At 38.7% G+C, this 25,810-nt stretch overlaps 1 protein-coding gene across 1 annotated transcript in view; it reads left to right on the top strand.

The window, feature by feature from the left end:
• The window catches only part of ARSJ (arylsulfatase family member J), a 34,825-nt gene extending 16,642 nt beyond the window's left edge, over positions 1 to 18,183 (top strand). Inside the window, exon 2 of the mRNA XM_014069763.2 lies at positions 11,020 to 18,183. Within this exon, the coding sequence (XP_013925238.1) occupies positions 11,020 to 12,403 (1,384 nt within the window). The 3' untranslated portion in view covers positions 12,404 to 18,183. The remainder of the gene's footprint in view (positions 1 to 11,019) is intronic.
• The last annotated feature ends 7,627 nt before the right edge of the window (positions 18,184 to 25,810 follow it).

Raw genomic sequence — 25,810 nt, 5'->3', positions numbered from 1 at the left:
GTCCCATATAAAGTTATAGAGTGTCTCAAATATATAGACAGCTGGACAGAGCTATGTATAAATATTCTGCCTGGAAAAAATATATAACAGAAAGGTAAATTTTGTTTAATGATATCTGGGGAAAATAAGTAGGGGAATAAGTTTAATTGAAGGCCAACTATGATGTTAGGTGAGTATCTAATGCCTATTATGTTAGTAACTTTAACATTACTATTATTCTTTGTGGTCTAGGGATACACAACTGCTGCTTACTGAAGACACTTGCTTTTCTCTCCTCCTGTAATACAAAACTTTGAGTGGAGGAGAAATTGAACAAACTTTGTGTCTGGGTTAATAAAATGCCTGCCAAGGGATCTACAGTTAGCAGTAGGGTGCCATAATAACAAACAATGCTAGCTAGTCTGAGAGGATAGAAGGAATTATAATTGCCTTTGCAAAAATTGTCACAGTCCTAAGATTGGTTTGAATGTTTGGATATTAAAGCTAAAAACCATTTATCTATCTTTCAATTGCTAAAGTAGAAAATCTAGATTCCAAAACAATTGCAACTCATAGGAAATGGAAAAAAGGACTTTCCAATTAATTTAATCTGTTCAACCTATCCCTCCAAGAAACAACCCTCAATATAATTTGAAGGAGTATATCAATCTGTTTAGGTAATGTACAGTAAATGCATACAAAATTGGGTCACAACACGCTCTACATGGGGCTACCCCTGAAAAGCGTTCGGAGACTGCAGCTAGTCCAGAATGCGGCTGCGCGAGCGATATTGGATGTACCGAGGTACACCCATGTTACACCTGTCCTCCGCGAGCTGCACTGGCTACCAATTGGTCTCCGGATGCAATTCAAGGTGTTGGTTATTACCTTTAAAGCCCTACATGGCTTAGGGCCAGCATACCTGCGAGACTGCCTACTGCCACATACCTCCCAGCGGCTGGTAAGATCCCACAGATTGGGCCTCCTTCAGATGCCCTCAGCCAGACAATGTCAGCTGGCGGGCCCCCGGAGGAGAGCCTTCTCTGTGGCTGTTCCGACCCTTTGGAATCAGCTACCCCCAGAGATCCGGACCTTACCCACTCTCATGGCCTTCAGGAAAGCTGTTAAAACCTGGCTATTCCAGCAAGCCTGGGGCTGTTGACCTCATTGTTGAGGTCCAGCCCCGATTGAATGAATGCATGTGTTGTGATTTTAAATCTGTCATTTTCTATTTTTTTTTCTTCCTCTTCTTTTTTGTAAGCCACCCGGAGTTCTTCGGGATTGGGCGGCGGCATGTAAATTTTAATAATAAATAATAATAAATAAATAAAGTATATTTATGATTTTATTTATTTAAAAATTATATGGCTGCTCAACTCAAGGTGATTCTGGGAGGCTTACAAAAATAAAACTCAATATATATAAAACCCAATACATGATATTTTTAAAATGAATGTTGAGCTTTGTTGGAAGAAATGTCCATCTGGGTTCTGTTCCAAGTGGAGAGAAAGATACTGGAAACATAGAGACTGTTTGGAAAGATTGTTTTAATGGTGGACAGGACCACATGGTTTAAGGTCCTAGGCAAAAAAGGCATATGGAGTGGAGAGAGGGATAGATTTATACCTTCTGTTGCGCTGTACCTTAGGGCTTCCCGTTCCTGTGTAAGAAATGTCTCCCATTGCCTGTCAGACTCCCAGGGACAGGGGGTGTTAGCTAACTTTGTAGACTGTCTATGTCCCAGGCCTGATTGAATCTTGATGTAATCTCCCCAAGTGCCATGTGGTGAGTTCTGTTGCTAGATGGGTAGAGGGCTAATCCTATCATGTCTTTAGGGCCATGCCTTAATCCAATCACCTTGGAGCTGAAGGGGGAGGGGGGCAGGGAGCTGCTTTGCTTTAAAACACGTTTCTCCTTTTCTCATCCAGGGAAACATAATAATCTGCCTTTTTAATATTTCCTAAAATATTTCATTCCTCTAGGAGTGGGGGCGGATGCTAACTTCCTACATCTTGTTCCCGAAAACAAAGCTAATCTCCTCTGGAATAAAGCATTCATCTTGCATGCATACATCATATTTGGGACATTTGTGTTTTCAGTAACTGAAAGCATCTTCTTTTATTGTACCTGAAAATAAAAAAATAATTAGGTGTAAATCATAATCTTGTTTGTATATCATTTTTATTTTGTGACAATACTTTCTTAGCTTGGAATGCATCCTTATCCAGGAAATTGATTTCACAAATATTTCAAAAGCACATTGACCTAAATAGTTAATTCTAGCACTGTTTTATGATCTAAATGAGCCTGCCCATTCCCCATCTGGTTCTTTCTAATGGGTTGCAAATTTCATCCATTTCTACTAGCATTAATTATATTAAAGTCCAGTTAGAATATCCTGGACTTTAGAATAGTTGTTTTATCCACAAAAGGCAGGAGATAGCCCTTGGAAATAAGGCCATTTCTTGTCTTTACAATTATTTTCCTATAATCTTTGGAATAATCCCCAACAACTCCAGGGATGATCAGACAAAATATCATCCCTGAATTCCTGGAGACTTACAATTAGCAAGTTTTGACAGCATTAGGTTATATGCAGAGGTGTTATTCAGCAGAACCGGTAGCGGAAATTTTGAGTACTTTGGAGAACCAGTAAATACCACTTCTGACTGGCCCTGCCCCCATCTAATCTCTGCCTCCTGAGTCCTAGCTGATCAGGAGGGAATGAAAATTTTGCAGTAACCTTCCCCTTGAGTGGGGAGGGAATGGAGATTTTACAGTATCCTTTCTCTGCCATGCCCACCAAGCCATGCTCACCAAGCCACACCCACAGAACCGGTAGTAAAAAAAAATTGAATCCCACTACTGGTTAGATGGCTTGAGAATCTGACTTAAAAGGAACGATTCAAATGTCTTTTTGATAGCTTTTCAGTTTTTTTTATTTTCAATGTACCACTTAACCATTGTTTTATTTATGAAAACTAATATTTATTTCTTTTTGTTTTAAAATATTTTGGTGCTATCATGTATTTAATTGGCTGTTATATTGGTGGTGGTGTTTTTTAAAGACAATGTATTTTTTTATAAAATGTAGACAACTGCCAGACATACATCAGGATCTAGGAAGTTAGAGCTGCTGGAACAATTTAAAATGCACAGTGATCTGGAACAAATTAGGAAACAGGAGATAAGAAACATCCCTGAACAAGATCATGTTGCACAGGTAAGTTTTAGACAGAACAAGAAAGCTTTCAATATCTCTTCAGGAAGTGGTAATTCGCTGCAAGGAAAATGTTCCAGCTTAATGTCACATTTGATAGAACTATAAAGAATCAAAGTTTTTCCAGCTAGTCTAAACAGTTTCTAATAAACACATATTGCAAATGTTTCTAATAGTGTTAGTGGTTCTATAATAGAATACAGAGATAATATAGAATTAGCTGAATGATAGCTAATTAGTAACCAATATGAAAGGCTGTTTCATGCTAAATTACATAATTGATTTAGCCCAGGTTCAGCTGTCTTTTGACAGTGGCTTTCCATCACCCTACCAACAAAAGTGTGTATAGCCAAGGCTATGATTTTCCCAGTTGCAATGTATGGCTGTGAAATTTGGTCCATAAGAAAGGCTGAGTGCCAAAGAATTGAGACTTTTAAACTATGATGCTGGAGAAGACTCTTATAAGTCCCTTGGACTGCAAGACAATCAAACCGGTCAGTCCTAGAGGAGATCAACCCTGACTGCTGTTTAGAAGGCCAGATCCTGAAGATGAAACTCAAATACTTTGGCCACTAATGAGAAGGAAGGACTCACTGGAGAAGAGCCTAATGCTGGGAAAGATTGAGGACAAAAGAAGAAGGGGATGACAGAGAATGAGGTGGCTGGATGGAGTCACTGAAGCAGTAGGCATGAGCTTAAATGGAATCCAGAGGATGGTAGAGGACAGGAAGGACAGGAACGACAGGAACGTTGTCCATGGGGTCGCAATGGATTGGGCACAACTTCGCAACTAACAACAACTATATAAAATTTAATTGACATTTGCTAAGGCAACTTTCCCCAGTCTGTTTAGTGGTCTGATGTATTGCCTATAGCTCCCATAACTGAAATTTAGCTTAGCCGTTTGCTGGAGGACATAATGTTGTGGAATTTTATGTGCAATGGATACTCTTTTAAACATATTTTTAATCAATTTATAGAATAAAGTCTTCCAGCTTTTAAAACTTTAATCTTGATAATATGCTGTTGTTTTTCCTGGAGGAGTGCTGAGCAGTTTAAACACTTTAATTAAGCTACCCAAGGGCAATTTCAACAGAACATTCATATGTGTATATGATAATTACTTTTATTCTAGCCATGTTATGAAATTGTCATGAATAACACTTTTTCATCTAGATTATCTCCAGAGACAGTTACTTTAAATGTCTAAAGGATTAAAAAAAATTTTTTGCTAATAGCTAACGATATATAATATGTTTTAAAATAAAGATTAAAAATATGCAAAGTAAAGTAGTTCCATGCTGTAATTCAGCAATGGGAAACATGTTTAATGAAATATTAAAATAGAATAGTCCTTGCAAATTAGAGTAAATTCCCAAATTAGACACTATCTTTGAAGAGTACTACTGTCTAATTTGTGCCTAGGAAATACAGAACAGGAAAGGAAAACAGCAGCTAGAATGATTAGGGCCATGAGGGCAAAGCTATGACACGTATGCCACAGGTAGCATGCAGAGCCATATTTGCTGGAATGGCAGCCCTCAGCTCCGGTGTCCATACATGTGCTGGCCAGTTGATTTTCAGCCTTCTGGAGGACTAGGGGAGGCTGTTTTTGCCCTCCCCAGGCTTCAGGAAAGCCTCCGAAGCCTGGTGATGGCAACCTCCCCCATGGGGGGGGGGTCATGCACACATGCACAGATGGGGGATCACGTGTGCAGGTGGGGGGATCGCATATACAGGTGGGTAGGCACACACAATTTTAGCACACGTTTAGAAAAAGGTTAGCCACCACTGGATTAGGGTATTAGAGCAGATCTCCTGAAAAAAAGCTACATTATTTGGGGTGGACTTTAGTTAAAGGTGGCACAGTAAAAGTGTACGGGCACAGATAGTCCTTGACTTACGACTAGTTGCTTAGCGATTGTTTGAAGTTACTACCTACTTGAAAACGGGCACTTACAACCAGATTCAAAGTTCTGATGGTTCCCCCCCCCCCCGTAGTCACGTGACTGCACTTTGGCCACTCAAGTGGCACAAGTGCATTTATGGCCATTTGCAGGGTCCCATGGTCCCATGACTGGGTTTTCCAAATTAGTTTTGCTGAAAATTGGCATTTCTACTTTTTGGCAGAACTGCACACATAGCAAACAATGGGTTCACACTTATGACTGCCATTTTCACTCAGCAACCACAGCATTGACATAACCCATTAACCACCACTTCAAAAAAAATGTAAAAAGGAGGTCAGTTGTATGAGTGACCTGTTTAAGACCATCATATGTGACTCCTATGGGCAGGCTCCATCATAATTGCACGTTGATGACTATCTGTAGTTCTCCCTTAATGGTCATTCACTTAACAACCATGTGCTGACCTAGGCTTCCCAAGAGCATGAAGCAGACTCCTTGTCCTGACAAAAAAACCCTTTTATTAATTTACTGTGAATTCTTCTCATTCCCATCCAACAAAGTCTGTTCAAGGGAGGATTTAAAGTCACAGACCTTATCTGGTTTGGGGAGCTGCCAGGCCAATATCTGCAAAATTTGGCAAGGAGTCTTGGAGAGTCATGAATCAATTAAGCAAGCTAATTGTCTCCTGCAAACTCCACTTGCCTTTTACTCCTCTTTTATTTCCTCTGGGAGGGGTCATTCATCGTCCACCTGTGGCCTCCCAAGTCAACCCCTGTTCTTTAGCTGTTCCCTCTGCGCATAAGCACTTTGGGAACAGGCTCCAGCTGTTCATCTGCCTCACTGATGTCTGACTCTGAAGGCAGCTGATAACTGACATATGGCTCTGGCCCCCACTCTGCCTCCAACACAGCGCCCTCATCAGGACTTTCCCCAGACTCCACAACTTCCTCACTGTCCTTGGGAAGAGTGCTTTACAGCCAGTAAAGGCCCTCCCAACCATCATAAAATCATAATCCCCACTTTGGGCCCTTAGCAACCAGCTTACATTTATAAGGGGTTGCGGCAGCTGATAGTCACATAATTATAGTTCATGGTGGGTTGTTGTTGTTTTTTTGCCATTTTCCCAAAAAACAGCAAAAAATTTCATTGAATATGCTGGATTTGATTGCAAAATTGAGTCAGGGCTGCTTAATGATCACCCCAACTAACAACTAAATTCTAGATCCAATTGTGTTTATAAACTAAGGACTAGCTGGATGCAGGTAATCTTTTACAATGTTAGAATAGAGAGTCAATCGTTGAAAATAAGTGTGCGGAATGTTGAGGGCATAGTTAAACTTTGGGATTTGCTGCAATCAGACTTGATGGCTACAATTTAAGATAGTCAAATCCATGGAAGCTAGAATTATCAGTGAAGGCTATTTTTAAGTCATAAAGGTTCTTTTTTGCTTCCTGAGTCTCAGGCAGCATATACCTTTACTGTCAGCTGATTGATATCATCAATGGAAGAGTGCTATCCAGGTCAGCCCATATTTGTGGAGTTCCTGAATGCATCTAATTCTTCTATTCAATAGTAATAATAAACCCAAATTCTACAAATCCTGTAGCGTTTTGTTTATGTCCGGGAGGCAAATGAAATCAGTACTGTCCTTAATTTGCTGATGCTTCCATTAGCTCATGTATCACATGAAGCATTAGGTAAAGGTAAAGATTCCCCTTGCACATATGTGCTAGTTATTCCTGACTCTAGGGGGTGATGCTCATCTCTGTTTCAAAGCCGAAGAGCCAGCGCTATCCAAAGACATCTCTGTGGTCATGTGGCCAGCATGACTAAACGCCAAAGGCGCACGGAATGATGTTACCTTCCCACCAAAGGTGGTCCCTATTTTTCTACTTGCATTTTTTATGTGCTTTCAAACTGCTACGTTGGCAGAAGCTGGGACAAATAATGGGAGCTCACTCTGTTACGCGCCACTAGGGATTCAAACTGTAAACTGCCAACCTTTTTGATCAAGAAGCTCAGTGTCTTAGCCACTGAGCCACCGTGTCCCTGCATGAAACATTACTCTTTAAAATATTTGTATGCTCCAAGAACTCAAGCCATTGCATATGAACTCATCAGAATTGACTTTAGCTAGATTTATAAAAGAATGGGATTTATAGGCAGGAACACTGTTTTTGTTTTGTTTTTTTCATACAGAAATTCAATAAAATTCAGCTCTGGAATTCCAGGAAGGGTCAAGAATATATTACAACAGTCCTTTTGAGATTGCTTCTAGAGTTTTTTTAACCTTTTCAAATTTTTTTTTTTTAAATTACTCTTAAGTAAATGGTATCAGATTAAAAAAAAACACCAAGATTACATGTATGGGCTGCAGGACAAGAAGTAACAACAATATAAATGGCTTTTCGAAGCAGGATAGTAGATTTAAATCAGTGCTTCTGCAGCCTTTTGAAAATGTGGGCTATTAAATACAAAGATAAAATTCTTTTATCTTTAAGAGCATGGACTTTGTGTTTTTTTAGTGAATGAGATAATTATGTTTGTGTATTCCTTCCCATTCCTTCCATTTTCAAAATGTTATTCAGTTGTTCAGTTGTGTCTGTGACTTGATCTACATAATTTCACTTGTTCTTTGAGGTTCGCCCTTGTGTCATCAATAATAGTATCTGACCACCTCGTCACCTCTTTTTTTGAAAGCCTTTCATTTTTCTATGCGTTCTCCCGTGACTTTTCCTTTTACATTATGCATTCAATATATTTAACCTTTAGCTTCATTATTAATGCTTCTAGCGAGCAGTCTGGTTTTATATCATCTAGCACTGAATAATTCGTCTTTCTAACAGTCTAAGATGTTCTCAGACACTTTATAGAATAACAGAGTTGGAAGGGACCGTGGAGGTCTTCTAGTCCAACCCCACGCCTACACCACTTCAGGCAAAGGGTTATCCAGCATCTTCTTAAAAACTTCCAGTGTTGGAGCATTCATAACTTCTGGAGGCAAGTTGTTTCACTGATTAATTGTTCTAACTGTCAGGAAATTTCTCCTCAGTTCTAAGTTGCTTCTCTCCTTGATTAGTTTCCATCCATTGCTTCATGTCCTACCCTCAGGTGCTTTGGAGAATAGTTTGTCTCCCTTTTCTTGGTGACAGCCCCTGAGATATCAGAACACTGCTATCATGTCTCCCCTAGTCCTTCTTTTCATTAAAGTAGACATATCCAATTCCAGCAACTGTTCTTCATATGTTTTAGCCTCCAGTCCCTAATCATTTTTGTTGTTCTTCTCTGCACTCTTTCTAGAATTTCAACATCTTTTTCACATCGTGGCAACCAAAACTGAATGCAGTATTCCAAGTGTAGCCTTATGAAGGCATTATATAGTGGTATTAATACTTCACGTGATCTTGATTCTATCCTCTTGTTTATACTTTCTTTACCATCACAATTCAAAAGCATCACTTTTACGTTTTGTTTAACTTGTAACCAAAACTGGAATTGCTGCAGTGTCATCTGAGTAACATAGTGCTCATTCCCCGCTCAATAAACATGAGGATTCATTACATATGTTCTATGTATTAGTTGGAATGATAACTGGGCTGTTTTTGATTATAAAGATATAACATATATTTATACATGTGAATAATTAAAATTAAAATAATTATGGAAGTTTTTTTTTAAAAAAAATCTAAACATTTCAGGCTTCTTTTTATAGGGATTTTTTTGGCTGTGGTATTTGCACAAGTAGCTCACATGTAAGCATATTCTTTCTCAGATTCCATTGCTGGGGTTGGATGGACAGGAGGATCTGCTTTTATTTAAAGTTCTGGTTCTACAGGAAATGAGTCTTAGCATGACAAGTCAGCATCAAATTCCATCCAGCTTTTTTTTTTAGGGTACATATAAGACGCCTGTCTTCTGCAATATAGATTTAAGCAGAATTAAGAGAAATTTGATTATGCGATCACTATCCCTTTTCAGCAAGTAAATGAAATGACTAAGATTAAGAGCATGAGAACCTGCTCCACTATATTGCCAAACATATAGCAAATATTTTTTTTAAGTATACAAATCCATTGTCTATTTATTGCACTGCTGTTACCATCTACATCTTCACAATTATAGGAGAAAGGACAAGCTGTTATTCAGTTTCATGGGACTCTAGTATATCCATACAACAATCCGTCAAAGATGGTTCTATCAATTTCACAAGGGTCAAGATAATACCTATTTAATAAATGTTCAATATATTATGAAGCATTGAAGTGAGTGCTTTGATCAAAGCTTCATTTTTACAATCACTCAGTTACTAGAGTGGCTACTTTAATAAGATCCTGAAAATTCATGAGTATTATAGTACACCATCTGAATGTTTTTTATACTTGAAAATCTGAAATTGTTTTAGAAATTGCCAATGGTTGATTTCAAATCATGCATTCTGTGACATTTTGTGACAGTATCATTCTGATACTCTTTTAAAGTCATATCTGAAAAATAATTAGGATGCACTTAAAATGATTACCATAAAATAAAAGGAAGGAAGGAGAATCAGTTTTTTTATGTATTTGAAGAGCCAATAATTACTTAAACTAATAAATGAACTTGAGGCTTTTACGGAAGTCACAGGGATTATTTCTTGTAATCCACCCAGTAAACAAAAATGTCTTCATGATTTACTATTATTTAAAAGATTACAAAAACATTAAAAAACAGTAATAAATAAATAAATAAAAACAATAAACTGCAATTTATACAAGAAGGCACAATTTTTAGCATAGGAAACATAATGACCATTATTCCAGTTAGAACATAAAATCTTAAAATCATATTGATTATAAATCTGCATAAACGCCTGAAAACCATCTTGAAGAAAGCACTGTATTGGTCAAGTTCCATAAATTGTATCTACCCTCCATATGTCACTTGGAAAAGATAGAGAAGGAATATCTTTCTTGACTAAAGTGTTTCAGCAATAATGAATTTTCATATAACATATCAAAAATCTCAGATCAGGAACCCCGTATATAAGCTTGAGAACCATACCCTAATTTTACCGTATATTTTAGACTATAAGACGCACCTTCCCCCCTAAAAGAGGGTGAACATTTAAGTGTGTCTTGTACACTGAATGTAGCCCTGCCACCCACCGGCCTCCACCCTTTGGTCTCTGCCTCCGAGCAATTTACCTCTTTGCAGCAAAACAGAGAAAATGGGGCTTGCAGAACCAGCAATAGGCTATGGCAATTCCTGCAACCTGAAACAGCTGATGATCGAGAGGCCAAATTGAAAGTGAAACTTGCTGTTTGCTCCACAGAGGTAAATTGCTGGAAGGCAGAGGCAGATGTTTTTTTCTTGTGCTAATCAGGCTGTTTGCTGCAAGGAGGTAGGTCAATAACTATAAAAGCCTGTAGAATGCTTAAATTATTAGACTTATTTTTTAAAGACTGCTTTATTATTGTTCTAGACAACTTAACAAACTGAAGAAGCTTTTAAAATAAATGCTTGATCTGGAGAGGCCCAGTGCTATTGTATTTTCTTTTAAATAGCAGAGAATAATGTATAGTTCCAGAAAGCCACATCAATTTTAACAGCATCTGCACAAGTATAGTCTGAAATGTAACACCACAAACAGTGTATATCTTCTGTACTGTTTGCCATTTGTTGCAAGGAGGAAAATTGCTGGGAGGCATAGGCAGATTCCCCTCCCCTGTTTTCCTCCCAAAAGCTAAGTGTGTCTTATACTTTGGAGTGTCTTATACTCCGATAAATATGGTAAGTTTTACCTGCTTCCAGGTAAAGATGGATAGAACTGTGCTCCAGGCTCCATTGTACATTCCATCCTGTTTGCGACACCTGCTTACAGTTTAATTTTATCTCCTTTATGTAAGATGCATTTTCTTTCTTTCTTTCAGGTATCAAATCCATACTGGCCTTCAGCATTCTGTCATACGGCCGACCCAGCCAAACTGCCTGCCTCTGGACAATGTGACACTACCTCAGAAACTGAAAGAAGCAGGTTATTCAACCCACATGATTGGCAAATGGCACTTGGGCTTTTATCGCAAAGAATGCATGCCAACTCAACGGGGGTTTGATACCTTTTTTGGCTCCCTTTTGGGTAGTGGTGATTATTACACCCATTACAAATGTGACAGCCCTCGAATGTGTGGCTATGACTTATATGAAAATGATAATGCTGCTTGGGATCATGACAATGGAATGTATTCTACACAGATGTACACTCAAAGAGTGGAAAAAATCTTAGCCTCCCATAATCCCAGGGAACCTATGTTCTTATACCTTGCATACCAAGCTGTTCACTCACCACTTCAGGCCCCGGGAAAGTATTATGAACGTTATAGATCAATTAATAATATCAATCGGCGCAGATATGCTGCCATGCTGGCATGCTTGGATGAAGCTATCAACAATGTGACCCGTGCATTAAAGCGATACGGCTATTATAGCAACAGTGTTATAATTTACTCTTCGGACAATGGAGGCCAGCCAACAGCTGGTGGAAATAACTGGCCCCTCAGAGGAAGCAAGGGGACTTACTGGGAGGGAGGGATTCGAGCTGTTGGCTTTGTTCATAGCCCTTTACTTAAAATCAAGGGAAGTGTATGCAAGGAACTTATACATATAACCGACTGGTTTCCAACACTGATTACCTTAGCGGAAGGACAGATTGATGAAGATATACAACTGGATGGCTATGATGTATGGGAAACCATAAGTGAAGGCAGACGGTCTCCAAGAATAGATATTTTACACAATATTGATCCCATATATACAAAAGCCAGAAATGGTTCTTGGACAGCTGGCTTTGGAATATGGAACACTGCCATTCAGTCAGCCATCCGTGTAAACCACTGGAAACTACTCACAGGGAATCCAGGGTATGGTGACTGGGTCCCTCCTCAGTCTTTTAGTAATGTTGGCCCCAATCGCTGGCACAATGAACGGGTTTCATGGACAGCTGGCAAAACTGTGTGGTTGTTCAACATCACGGCTGATCCTTATGAACGACAGGACCTCTCTAGGAAGTATCCAGGTATAGTCAAGCAGCTGCTGCGAAGGCTTTCCCAGTTCAATAAAACAGCTGTGCCTGTTCGCTACCCACCTAAAGACCCCAGGAGCAACCCAAATTTTAATGGAGGTGTGTGGGGGCCCTGGTTTAAGGAGAATAAAAACAAGGTGTTAAATAAAAACAAACTGGGTAAAAACCAAAAGAAAACCAAGAAGAAATCTAACGGGCAGAAAGGGCATTCCTTGAATTGCCTTTTAAATCAATGATTTTCAGCTGGAGCTTTATGCTGCGGTTCTAACCCTACTTACCTTTGTCAAAAGGATGATAGGCTGACTTCCAAGAAAAGGTTTGTAACCTCAGTGTGTCATTGCTGAAGTGGAAGTGCAATGTTCTTCAACATTTGTAATTGAAATATCAACACCAAAATAGCCATGGCAATGGCACTTAGACTTATATACCGCTTCACAGTGCTTTACAGCCCTCTAAGCGGTTTACAGAGTCCAGCATATTTCCCCCAGCAATCATTTTACCCACCTCAGAAGGACGGAAGGCTGAGTCAACCTTGAGCCTGGTGAGATTTGATCTGCCAAATTGCAGGTGATCAGCAGAAGTAGCCTGCCAGTACTACACTCTAATCACTGCGCCACCGCGGCTCATTTCATTTCTGCATTCTTGAGGTTTTTATTGGGGCTCGAATTGGAACAGAACAATTCATATGTAAGATGTGGTTAACATCAATGCCTATGCAGAGAATGATGAAGTCTTAACGGAGAAGTGAGATGTTTTGCACTCATGACTAAATCGACCCAGTTTCTAGGACACTTGACGATATGGTTTTGAACTCTGAACCATCTGTACATTTAATTAGACATGTAAAATCCCCACTGGATTAAAGAAAACAGACCAAAACAAAAAAGACAAAATGTTAAAAGAGTTTGGGTTTATCTCCTAATTTTGATTGCATGAAGCAGATTCAGACATTGCTACCAAAGCAACTTAAATAAGTTGCGAAAAAGGCTGCCTTAGATTTTGCCTGGCTTGAAACTAGAAAGGATTTTTTTCTTTCCTTTCTAGAATGTGCCAGGCTATAGTTCCTTCCTATAAAAATAAAATATATACAAATAGTAAATTACAAAATGGTAAATTACAAAATAAATGGTAATAATTACAAAAAGATTAAATTAAAATCCTGGATTAGATGATGTGTGCATTAGTACTGAACATGTCATGTTTTCATTGAAATGTATCATTCAAGATTTAAATACAAGATTCTACTTTAACCTACTAGACATTTAATTCAATAACCATATAGGTATCTAGTAGTAACTGCAACATAAAAAAACAAAAAAACGTACATTGTGATGTTACAATGTAACTCCAGCCTTTCATGCATGGTATCCCAACAGGTAAGTCATGTGGTTTGCATTGCATCATCACAACATGATATTTATCATTCACCTTCATGCAGATGTGTATATTGTCATGGAGAAAATCTAAGTGATTGCTAAGAGTTAACACTGATTTGATAGACATAGTCCATTAACCCATGTCTCTATTCAGCTATAAACTCTAAGGGGTATAAAAATGGCAACATTTTGTTCATTTATAAAATCAAATGAATATCTGTAGATTCAGTTTCACCCAAGTAAATCCTTGAAATATTTATATATACCTCTTTAAGTCCAAAAGTAAAATGATAGCACAATACTCTCTCAATTTCCTATATATAGATAACTATTTATATATTTATTATTGATTTATTGATAATTTTTATTTGTACAGTTGTGAATATTCAAAATAGTTGAATTGTATTTAGTTTAGATTTGTTTTTAAAAAATCCTACTTTTATTATTTTTATAAATAACTCAAGATGGCAAACATAGCTAATAGTCCTTCCTTCTCCCATTTTCCACACAACAATAACTCCATTGTTGAATTGGGCTGGGAGAAAGTCACCCATCTGGCTTTCATAACTAAGGCAAAACTAGAATTCACAGTCTCCTGGCTTTCTAGCCTGGTACTTTAACCATTAGATCAAACTGGCCTAGATTTAATAAAAATAAACATTTCAGGAAACATTGATAGTCCAACATCGTTTTAAAAATAGAAATATATCATAATTGCATATATAATGCACTACAATATAACATTTACAACAGAGGAGGTATTCAGCAGGTTCTGACCAGTTCTGGAGAACCGATAGTGGAAATTTTGAATAGCTCAGAGAACTGGTAAATACCAGCCCTGACTGGCCCCGCCCCCATCTATTCTCTACCTCCCGAGTCCCAGCTGATTGGGAGGAAATGGGGATTTTGCAGTACCCTTCTCCTGGAAGTGGAGAGGGATTGGAGATTTTACATTTGCAGTATCCTTCCCCTGCTACGCCCACCAACCCATGCCCACAGAACTGGTAGTAAAAAAAATTGAATCCCATCACTGATTTACAATGACATAAAATAGTTTGTATATATATGTATCCTAGAGTTCAAGCAGTGAACTCTAATTTTAGACTTAGCTAGGACATAGGAAATACAGGCAACAGCAGAGAAAAGATTTTATATTGACTTTTGACTGTAAACCAATAAACATTTTAATCTGAGGGGAAAGGAGAAAAAGTAAGAACATGCAAACTGAATACAAAGTTGGATTGGGTTATACTACAAAATAGATTGGTCTGATAAATAGTATGATTTAATAAATGGAAGATCATGATTGTGAATTTAGGGAAACATGGAGGATCACAAAGGTCATAGTAAAATAGATAAAAGAGGAGTAGAATAAATCTGAGTCTCCCTTTAAACAAACCTTCCCAATGGATTCTATCAGAAAAGGGAAACAGACAAGGGCAGCAAGGCGATTAAAGTAATTGGCTTGTTACTCATGTCACTATCAGTTCATCACACCATTCAGCTTCTCTTTTCAGCTTTGAAAAAACGGCAAGGGTGTTTGAAGATCTTACAAAGCCAAAATTTTCATTAACTCTCCTTCACCCTTTAAAATCACTCTTGGCTGATTTGAAGAGACCCGATTCCATTTTTACTTCAATCATTCTGAAGATTTAAACATCATACCATATTTTTCGGAGTATAAGACGCACCTTTTCCCCTCAAAAAAAGAGTGTGAAAATCTGGGTGCATGTTATACACAGAATACAGCATTTTTGGCCTCCTGAAAGTCCGCCCCCTTCACAAAAATGGACATGCATAGCTTTTAGGAGGCCTGCAAAGTGCTCCTGGGGGCTGGGGAGGGGAAAAACAAAAGAAAATGGGCCATTTTTTGCTCGTTCCCCACCCAGCTCCCAGGAGCACTCTACAAACCTCCTAAAAGCTATGCATGCCCTTTTTTGGCAAAAAAAGGGCCCATTTTTTGCGAAAAACAGGCAATTTTTGCTTGTTTTTGCCCCCACCCCCAGGAGCACTTTGCAGGTGTCTCAAACTCTCTGCATGCCCTGTTTTTCACAAAAAATGAGGTGTGCAGAGGGTTTGGGAAGTCTGCAGAGTGCAGAATTGTTTTTTAAATTTACATCTTCAAAATCTTGGTGTGTCGTATACTCCGGTGCGTCTTATGCTCCAAAAAATACGGTACTCCATTTAGAGGACTTGTCAGATTTCCTAAGTAGATTATAAACTTCGTAGCTTTCTACCATTGTCAAAACCCAACATATGGAACGTGGCCGAACCCGACATTCCTAATTTACTGTTTCCCAGCAGTTTCAATAAATCTTGTAGATTCAACATAAGCAAAGGAACCCTGCAGCTAAGAGAGCTTTATATAGCTTTATAGTCATCATGTGAATTCATCCCACAGAATTTAGCCACAAATATATCTTACTAACATATAAGGGAATTGGTTGTAAATGAGGGCAGTGGCTAACAGCTATACTCTCGTGAAACAATATGCAATCCAGACCCAATCTTGCTTAGGTGACATTCCATGAATACAAACTATTCTGCAACTGGCAATAATCAAACAGCAGTTGTTAGTCCTAACTATTTAATGGAGGGCCGTTTGTTTTGTAAACAGAAATTTAATTTGGATTCTTTCCAGACTGATTTCAAGATTTGATACAGTACTGATGTTGCCTATAGGGTGTGTGTACAAACTTTCTCAGTTGTTCTTAACGCCTTACTGGTTTTTGATATCTTGGGTTTGATTTGGAGGGTTGGGAATGAGGGATTATGTTTCAGTGGTTCTCCTTTTCCAGGTTCAATTCTGTTTGGTGCTGGGAAGGAAATAGTAAACCTGAAATCTTGGCTTTGTGGGATATTTCATAGTTTCACTTACTCCACTTTTTATTAACATCTACAAGTAGCTGTTGTACAGGATAGTTGACCAGCATGAGATCAGGTAACAATATACTAGTGATACAAACCTGTATATGTCTAATTCTGTAAAACCTATTCTGGATCCGTGACTGGATGCAGTTGGGGTCTAGAATTAGAGGAAATGGCTTAGCTCTAACTCTGACAAAACTAGATGACTTGGGATTTAGGGATTCTTCATTGTTAAGGTCTATCTAGCTTACTGGTGTGCAATTTGGGTGTCCTAGACCAGGGGATGTCAAACTCACGTCGTTGTCACATGACATATTGGGACTTTTCACCCCTTCACTAAACTGGTGGTGGGCGTGGCCAGCACTTGACATATCTGGCCCACGGGCCATGAGTTTGACACCCTTGTCCTAGACTCATATTGGAGCAAATGGCACTGTGGCTGGGAAAATTTTTACACAGATTTATCTTGTGTACTAATTGCACTCAGACAGTCCCATTTCAACACAATGTACCTGAAGCTGCCCTTCCTGGTTCAGGATGCAGCCAGTATGAGCAGTTGTTAATATATTTCAATATAACTTCACAGCAAGCCTTGCCATTTAGATTTTCCTTGCCATTCAAAGTGCCGATTGTTATCTATACAGCCGTTCATGGCTAAGGGGCTGTATATTACAGGATAGCCTCTCTCTAGTTGTTTCTACCTGCCCTACAAGAATTGGCAGGGTCAGCATGCTCCCAACTCCCCATCAAGACAACATCACCCTAGTGAACCTTGGATATGTACTTTCTCTATCACTTCTATCCGTGGACCAGCATTAGCCCGCTGTTCATACAGTCCTGATCCTGTAAGGAAGGTGTTTTTTTTTCAAAATTGTAACATGTTCTTGATCTTCCTTGCATACTACCTTAAAGGATTTGCAATAATGCAGACAAACAAACAAAAGGGGAAAAAAATCAACAAGACACACAAATGTTTAAGGTAGTCTTGTTTTTCTAATTGCTGCCATTAGCCTATTGTAGAACCAGAACACCTCTTGAGCACTAAGTTCCATCCCATCAGTCGCTAAAATCCTTATGGAGCATGGAGGCTCATGGGAGCACTGCGCGTGCATGAGCAGTGCAACAAAATTGTTCTGTAAATGCACAGAAGCAAAAAAACCTAAGATGGCAGCGCCTATGGTGGTGAATGTGGAACCAGTTCAGGGACATGGCAAGCTTGGGTCACTGCCAGTTCCAGTGCCCCGGCTGCCAAACCACTACCAGTTCGGTCAAACCAGTAGGAACCCACCACTGCTATGCAGCTCATTCTCAAGTACTGTATTTTCTGATGTGAAAGAAGCTCGCCAAAATAAGAAGCCTGAATGAAGAGTTGTATAGGTTGCAAAAATAATAAAAGTGTGGCGGGAGAAGAAGCAGAGTGCCTCTTGCAGTACAAGCGTGACATAATTAATTGTGTGTCACAAGTCCAAATATTTTGGCTTGTATTTTACGGGTGGTTAGTTTGTTGCTCCATTGCTATTCCTAAGAGAATGCTGCTTCCCGTAGCTGTAAATCAGAAAGACCTGTGAAAAAACATAATCAGGTGCATCTCTTCATTCTATGCTTGTCTCCCTCATCCTCAAGGTAATGATTAGACTCTGTAACCAATTATTTTATTTTCTTGGGAAAAGGAAGAAAAAGCTATGTGAATATATTGTATATAACTATTAAAATAGTTTATTTTTATGAAAATTAATACTCTGTCATTGACTTTCCAAGTTTTTGAAAAAAAAACTTAAGCTGAGATGGCTCTATAAAATATGATAAAAGAACAAGCCCAGAAAAGCAGAAAATCCACATGGCTTCAATCATCTTGCTGTAGCTGCTCCAGAACATGGCCTGGAGAGAAGTAAATGCCCTTAGTCACGGAAAAATAACCTACCCATGACTTGTCTTTTGGGAGGAGAAATGTTAACAACTGTAGGAAATGTGCAGTTACATATACTGGTGGTAGTACGTATTAGTAGTAACTATTAAGTGCCTGGTGTGCATTTTATATGTTTTGCACAAAAGTTGTTTGCATTAATTACAGAGGTCCATACATATGTTTCTCTCTCTTTCTCTCTCTCTCTCTCCCTTCTTCTCTCTTCTTCTTTCTCTCTCCCCCTCCCTCCCTCCCTCCTTCTCCTTTCTCCTCCCTCCCTCCCATTCCTCCTCCTTCTCCTTCTCCTTCCTTCTCCCTACCTCCCCCTCCTTCTTCTCTTTCCTTCTCTCTCCCCCTCCCCCTCCCTCCCTTCCTTTTCTCTCTCTCTCTCCCTTCCCTCCTTCCCTCTCCTTTTCCCTTCTCTCTCCCCCTCCCCCTCCCCCTCCTTCCCTTCCTCCTCTCCTCCTTTCTCCTCTCTCTCCCCCTCCCTCCCTCCCTCCTCCTCCTCCTTCTTCTCTCTCTCTCTCTCTCTCTCTCTCTCTCTCTCAACACAGTCACACACACAGTCACACTCATACATGAATACAACTGAGATCTCTTGAACAGAAACAACTGGCACAGTCTTTCCTAATTATGGGTAGGATTTCTGGACTACATGGTCTCAATATTGGAAGGTTATGAAAGCAGAAAACACCAATCTGTTAGGGCCATAAGGAGTAGGGCTGAAAATGGGAGAGACCCTATTGTTCTTCTAACCGATAGCTTACAGTATCTCACATACATACAAGTAGTAAGCTATAGAGAAGGAATGCAGAGTTTTTCTCAAGGGGGCTTGCAAAGGTTTCTGTACTAGCTTTAGACTTTTAAATATTGGATAGTGGGGATGGGGCATATTTTTCATATAAACAGCTACATTATGGTTCTGTGTAAAAAAAAAAAAGCAAGCTATGTGTTTGAATAATGTCCTTTGAGATCCATGCTTATTTCAAATCAATTATGAAGAACTTTTATAGTTGCCATCATTCCCCTTTCAAAATGCAGATCAGGACATCATAAACAATAAGAAGAAGATCTCATAACAAGAATAATAAGATATATACTGACTGCTTTAGCGATGCAAACTTACCTTTGAGGTCCATGATAACCTGGTCCAGTTTGGGATTAATCTTAATAGACAAATTCAAAAATAACACCATCGAAAATACAGCCCCTCCCCCTGCTGTTTGAGCATAGGAAATTCAGGAGGGAGGTTGCAAATCACACATATGATTCTTGCTCTTTGTTTTTGAGGACAATTCCTCTGAGTATGTAAATTAGCAATGCCTGGGAGATCACATATCCCCTATTACTTAGAAGAAGCAATCCACATTGTTTCTCCAGTATGGATCCATATATGTTACAAAAAAAGGCGGGAACATCTTTTAAACTGCTGTGGGAAAATGTTTTATTTATCTTTTGTGAATAAAATAAACATTTGCATTAGACTGGAAAGTTGAAGAAACATCCTGGAAAAAGGCATTGGCAAAGCACTTGGACAATGCTGCCAAGAAAACTGTGGATATAATCATCTGGAATTGAGCTTGACTTAAGGATGTCTTTACTATTCATGCCAAAGAAGTGAAATAGAATTAAATGTTGGCTACAGTGGATTTATTATGCTTCATGCTGGACCTACTTCAGCATAAAACTCTCTGTTATTTTTTGCTTGGAGGGAAAACTTCCTCAGCATGTAAATTATTAACTAGTGAACATATGGGACTGCACAGGTGTGGCAAAGGGCAAGCCAAAACTCTGGTGGCCTGAAAATCATATTATAGCCTACTAAACACAAAATATTCTTAAGATTAAATAGGTAGGAAACAAAGGTTACAGCTTGATTCTTATCAGAGAGAATAGCAAATAAATTAGTGGCATAAACAGTTTACTTCTCTGATTTTTTTGTGCAAGGAAGGAATATAAATCATATGTGATGGCCTAGCAAAAAGAGACAAAGATTTTTACAGATTCCCAGTACATAAAGGTAAAGGTTTTCCCTGTTAGGTCATGTCCAATTTTAGGCAGTGGTGCTCATCTCCGTTTTTTAGCTGAGGGAGCCAATGTTGTCAGAAGACATTTTCTGAGATCATGTGGCCAGCATGACATATGCTCGGGGTTACGGAACGCTGTCACCACCAAAACAGTATCTATTTATCTACTCGCATTTGCATGCTTTTGAACAGCTAGATCAGGGGTGTCAAACTGGTGGCCTGTGAGCTGAATGCATCATGCACAGGTCACACCCACCCCAGCTCCGTGAAGGGGGAAAACATCGCGATATGTCACATGATGGCAACATGACGCCGCCAGTTTGACACACCTTGTTTGCAAAAGATCACTGTTTTGCAACCTTCCCTGCCAGCTTCCATAGAGAGTCAATTAGGAAGTTGGCCAACTTGCCATGGCAAACTCACCACAGTCAACTTGCTACAGTCATCTCGTCACAGGATAACTCACTGTGGGACAAGTGTTACACTAATATGAAAGAAATGGTGGAATAGAATCATTAAAGAAAGGATGCAAGAGGAGGACAGAATAAAACGTGGATGGCAAAAATTAAAATATTTTGTATTCATTTTAAATAATTAAATAGAATTGTTAAATTGTCCCACAATGAGTTGTCTCACAGTGAGCTGGCTCTCCTGCTATCCTGCATTACGTTGCCCCTGCTGTGTTGGCTGTGGTGACTTGACCATTGTGAGTTGACCATAGTGAGTTGGCTGTGGCAAGTTGTCCCATTCCCAGCAGATAGGAAAGGTTGCAAGTCAATGGGGTGAGTTTATGTGTTCTGCCTCAAACTTTCTGCAGTAGTACTATGCTGGCTACTCATACAATCTCCCAAGCCTCACCACGCCTCCCTTGGAATCTCTCATGCATTGCCCCTGACCTGTGCCTCCCCCCTTGCACTCTCCACAATCTGTGCTTCTCACACACTGCTTTACAACTTGCACTGCTTAGCAACAGAAATTCTGGTCCCAATTGCTGTTGTAAGTTGAAGACTCCATGTAATGACAAATTTCCAGAATGTTTCCAAACATTTAGAATCTTTTTTTTTTTAAAAAAACCCACTGATTCAAAGTCAAACAACTCTGTAGTGCATGTAGAAAGTGCAAAATTGATGGTGCTGAGATGTACAACATCTATATTCATTGTATTATTTAAACACTTGTGCTGTTCCCTCAATCACAATTCAATTAAAATAACTTCAAGCAGCAGCAGAACAACATAAAAACACAATTCCTATTGTCCCTCTTAAATAACAAAGAGCAAAGGATTGGTGGGTTGTCAGTATTTCAGTCTAATAAGAGAAAATTGCACGTAATATTATACTTATATAAAATACAATTTCATAATAAGAAATTAGGATAAGTAATAATGAAGACTTAAAAGAAAATCCTCCAGACTGTATTAAGATAAAGACTCTGATCAAAGCAGCCTGTGGATTCTTAGATTTTGATAGATATTCAATGCAAGACATCTCAATATTTTTTTAATCTTTTTATTAAGAAGCATATTAAAGTGAGAACACAAAGTTTCATTTTTTTTAACCTCACTTGGCAAGCAAACAAACTTCTTCCAGTCTCTTAAGCCATCACTGGTAAGCAATTTAATTTGCAAATTGAGAATGTTTAGGAGGCTTTATTCAAGACAGCTGAAAGCATAATTCTGTGAATGCATATTTGTAAATTATGATATGAGCTTAACTGTATCCCTACATCATATCCCAACATCATCCTAGTTTTAGAATTAAGAAAGGACTTTCAGACATTAGATGTAGATTGCTCTCTCAGGCTGGCAACTGGCCCTTCTTTCTCTAGTTCGAAAACCTTTGATTTCCTTTTCTTCCAATTCTCTTCAATTTCACCAAGAATCTTCTGCATGGAGTAAAGAAGTCCTTATGGCAGTTCCTCCCCTTCACGTCTTCAACACACTTCTCAGGGTTTTACCCAGCAACTCATTTCAGCAAACCTCTTCAGAACTCTCTCCAACCAACAACCCTTCTGCATGCAAACACAGCCCATCCAGCTTGAGTTTGTTCTGTATTAAAGCTACATGTTTTCAAAAGCAGAACTGTCAACTCTGAGCAACTTTTAGTTGCAAGGCATTACCTCCATACCAGTTCTCCTCCTTTCTTCTTGCCCCAAAAAGAAGGAAAGAGAGGTGGTCTTTAATGAAGCTTCTCTATGCACCTCACAAAGCTTTTGTTGATGTTTGTATTACACTATGTAGGTATCAGATAAACCGACAAAAAAGTCATGATAATTGTAGGCAGATCATAAGATAAGCTTCCCAATGTTAGAAGATAACAGGCGCATTTTTGGAGCGACTAAAGTCGTTGCTGGAAGAAACTCACTCATAAAATGCCTTCCAAATAAGACTCAAATCCCAGAGTCGTTTGTCATCATGACTACTGATGATGCTGGCTGGAAAACAACTGGGTGAAAATTGCAGCACATTGTAAAGGACCACAAAGCAGGAGAGGTTATTCTAAAGCAAATATTTTTGAATCAGTGGACACAAATGAAAGTCTGTCATGGGTGACCTCACAAATTGGTTGCCCAATGCCCATCATTGGACATGACCAACACCCTGTGCCAGCAATTATAAATTCAGGACGTCAGTATTTATGGCAATTATAAAGCTCCCTGGACCAGCGACAGAATGCGAGAGTACATACACACAAAGTATGCAAGATTATTTCAGCACTTGAAGTTCCAGGCAGACCAATTGAAGATGCAAGCAATAAAGATCAGCGAGGGAAAGAGAAATGGCACAGAAAATCAGGTTCAAGATGAGAAAGATTTGTGCCAACAAAAGTATGACTCCCAAGATCTTTTTATATAGTCCTGCCTCAGGCATGTCTGTTTTACTGAATCATCCCCCTTTCCTTTTGAAGAACTTCATTTAATGACTTTTTTCTACTAGCTGGATTTTCCTGTGGGGGCAAGGGGCTAAGATCTTTTCTTCCTCAGTCTCTGAAACTGCCAACTTAGCTTGTTGCTCAGTTTCTACAACAGGTAACTAATTATCTGACTGCACCAGAACTGCAGGCTCATGTCACACAGATCCTAATCTTTCTAAGCCCCATCCACAGATGACTGACTTCTGAGCTGTAAGGTTAGAACCTCTTAAGCTCTGCTCCTCCACTTCAGTGAGTGACTCATCTGAAAGGCATATAGCAGCCAAACAAGCTGAGTAACTCCCAGTTGCACTGTCTAAACATTCTAATAGTCTCTATATCATTTGTTATGAATTTGTCTTTTTTTATTGACAAGTGGCACTTTTCCAAAGCAAAGCTCTAGGTTGCAAACACACAACATTTTTACTATCTAAGAATGATGATTGGCCTGTATGACACCTAAAGATTTTTTTGCAGATAAAGATTCTGCTAAAATCTAGCATTTTGCGTTGCTACAAGTCAACTAACATTTGATTTTATTTAAATGCAAATCATCTTTTGTTTAAAAAGAAAATGAGATCATGTGAATGTGGGAACTTGCTGAGGATCAAGGGATCAAGAGATCAGGCTGTTGCCAGTCCCTGCTGTAGAGCACACTGAAGTATTTTGCATACTCATTCAGGGTTTTATAAATCATAGGTAATCCTCCTTCTGTGTATACATAAAAAAGACAATCTTTTAAACTATGTTTTATTTTATGATGACACTCCCATAATCACTGAAACTAATTACATAGCTACTATGTCTGATACACTATGCATGGAACCTAAGCCATTCCAGACTCATAATAATATGCAGACTACATTCCCAAAACTGCATGGGTCAAACACATCAAGTGAACTATCACAGCTGAGAGTTGTAATATCCACTAGGATGCCAGGTACAGGCTTTATCTAAATTAGGCAAGAGCAGGTTTTTCCAAAGACAACTTGTGAATGTAGCTTTTGTTTTACAGACACTAGAACTAATTCAGCTATATCTGGAGTACACATGTGGAATGCAGACCTCCAAAAGATGTTTGCTAACCTAGGCATGAATTCCATGTATTATAAACAGCTTTAAGATACAAAACTATTTCTATCAGTTTGGCAATGCTTATACATCATGTGTCTAGAGGAGAGGAAAGAGAGTTGATCTTTTTTCTAAATTTCCATTACCACCCTCAATGTTTGCCCTCTCTTTTTGTATCACACTGAGCAGGCATCCAGTCCAAGTGCTCTGCAACATTCCTCCATCAAAAGCACAAATCTGATATGCCACCGCTTACAACATTAAAACGTGTATATATATATACCGGGGGTTGTAAAAATCTAATAGATACCTTTCACCCTGGCTTTGCTGATGACGGATAAGAGCCTGTGGCCTAATGGCTAAGATGTCTGCCTAGTATGTAATATAGCCCAAGTTCAAATATATATATATAGTTGTATTTGTGCTGATAAATATTAATATTAATTAATATTAAATAATATTTGGGCATACCGGGGGTTGTATATATATATGTAAGCCAATACATAAGTCATGTAAGCTAAGTCTAGAATAACATTGATACTACAAAAATAAAATATACTTCGCAATTCCATTCTTTTTACTCTATTACATTTGTGCCTATGATGTACCATGGCAAGGCAGCTGTATTGCCTAAGGAAATAAGGGGAAAGGGGAATCTTATAAACTTTCCAAATGACAGTAAGGCCAAGATCTGAGTATGGTTTTAATGTAATATTCTTCCTTCTCTTTTTCCCAAGTTGTGCTTCCCGTACATTTTTTTTGGATTCTTGGCTTGTTTTTCCAACTTGTGGAATATCTTGCCTTCATTATTGTTTTCCTTGTGGGACAGTTAATGGCCTCCCCTCTGAACAAAATTCTATCCATTTGACATCAAAGAAGGTATATCTAAAAGAAAATGCTAAAATGAGTTTCTGAGCCAGGAAAAGGTACAGGCATTTGATGAATCTGTATGCGACATAGATAAAAGCCCTTGATTTTGTTATAAACTTCATCAGACTGGAATCAATCTAACATAAAATGGCCTTTTACACAACAGTTGAATAGCTGGCAGGCAAGTAGGAACATATTGCTAAAATCAATGGTGTTACTCAAGAAAGAACCAACATAAAAATACTTCATTTCATTCTCCCATTCCTATACTAACCTCCATAATCTGTAGACATCAACTCTACTGGGCATTGTAGTTCAATTCAGTCAAACAGCATCCAGTTGGAGGAAAATATTTTTTAATTGTTTGGTGTTATAAAACCCAACTTAAAAACAAAACCTTGGAGAAATGGGATTAGATATTGTTCAGATATGATACATAAATATGTCACCTCCTATAGCTGGCTTTGAAAGAGATTGTTGCTAGGGCAGATTAATGTTAGCATTAGGATTACTAAGGATTTGGAAAATCTTTGCAGGCTTTCCTTAAACTTGGTTAAATGGCACTCAGTGCCAAAGTTAGTGTCATGTCTATATTTCTTTCAGAAATATTGTGCCTGCT

Source organism: Thamnophis sirtalis, unplaced genomic scaffold (genome assembly GCF_051295495.1).
Source record: "Thamnophis sirtalis isolate CommonGarterSnake01/CBP01778 unplaced genomic scaffold, rThaSir2_p1.2 scaffold_10, whole genome shotgun sequence".
Classification (NCBI taxonomy): domain Eukaryota; kingdom Metazoa; phylum Chordata; class Lepidosauria; order Squamata; family Natricidae; genus Thamnophis; species Thamnophis sirtalis.
This window is presented reverse-complemented; position numbering and strand designations above follow the sequence as displayed.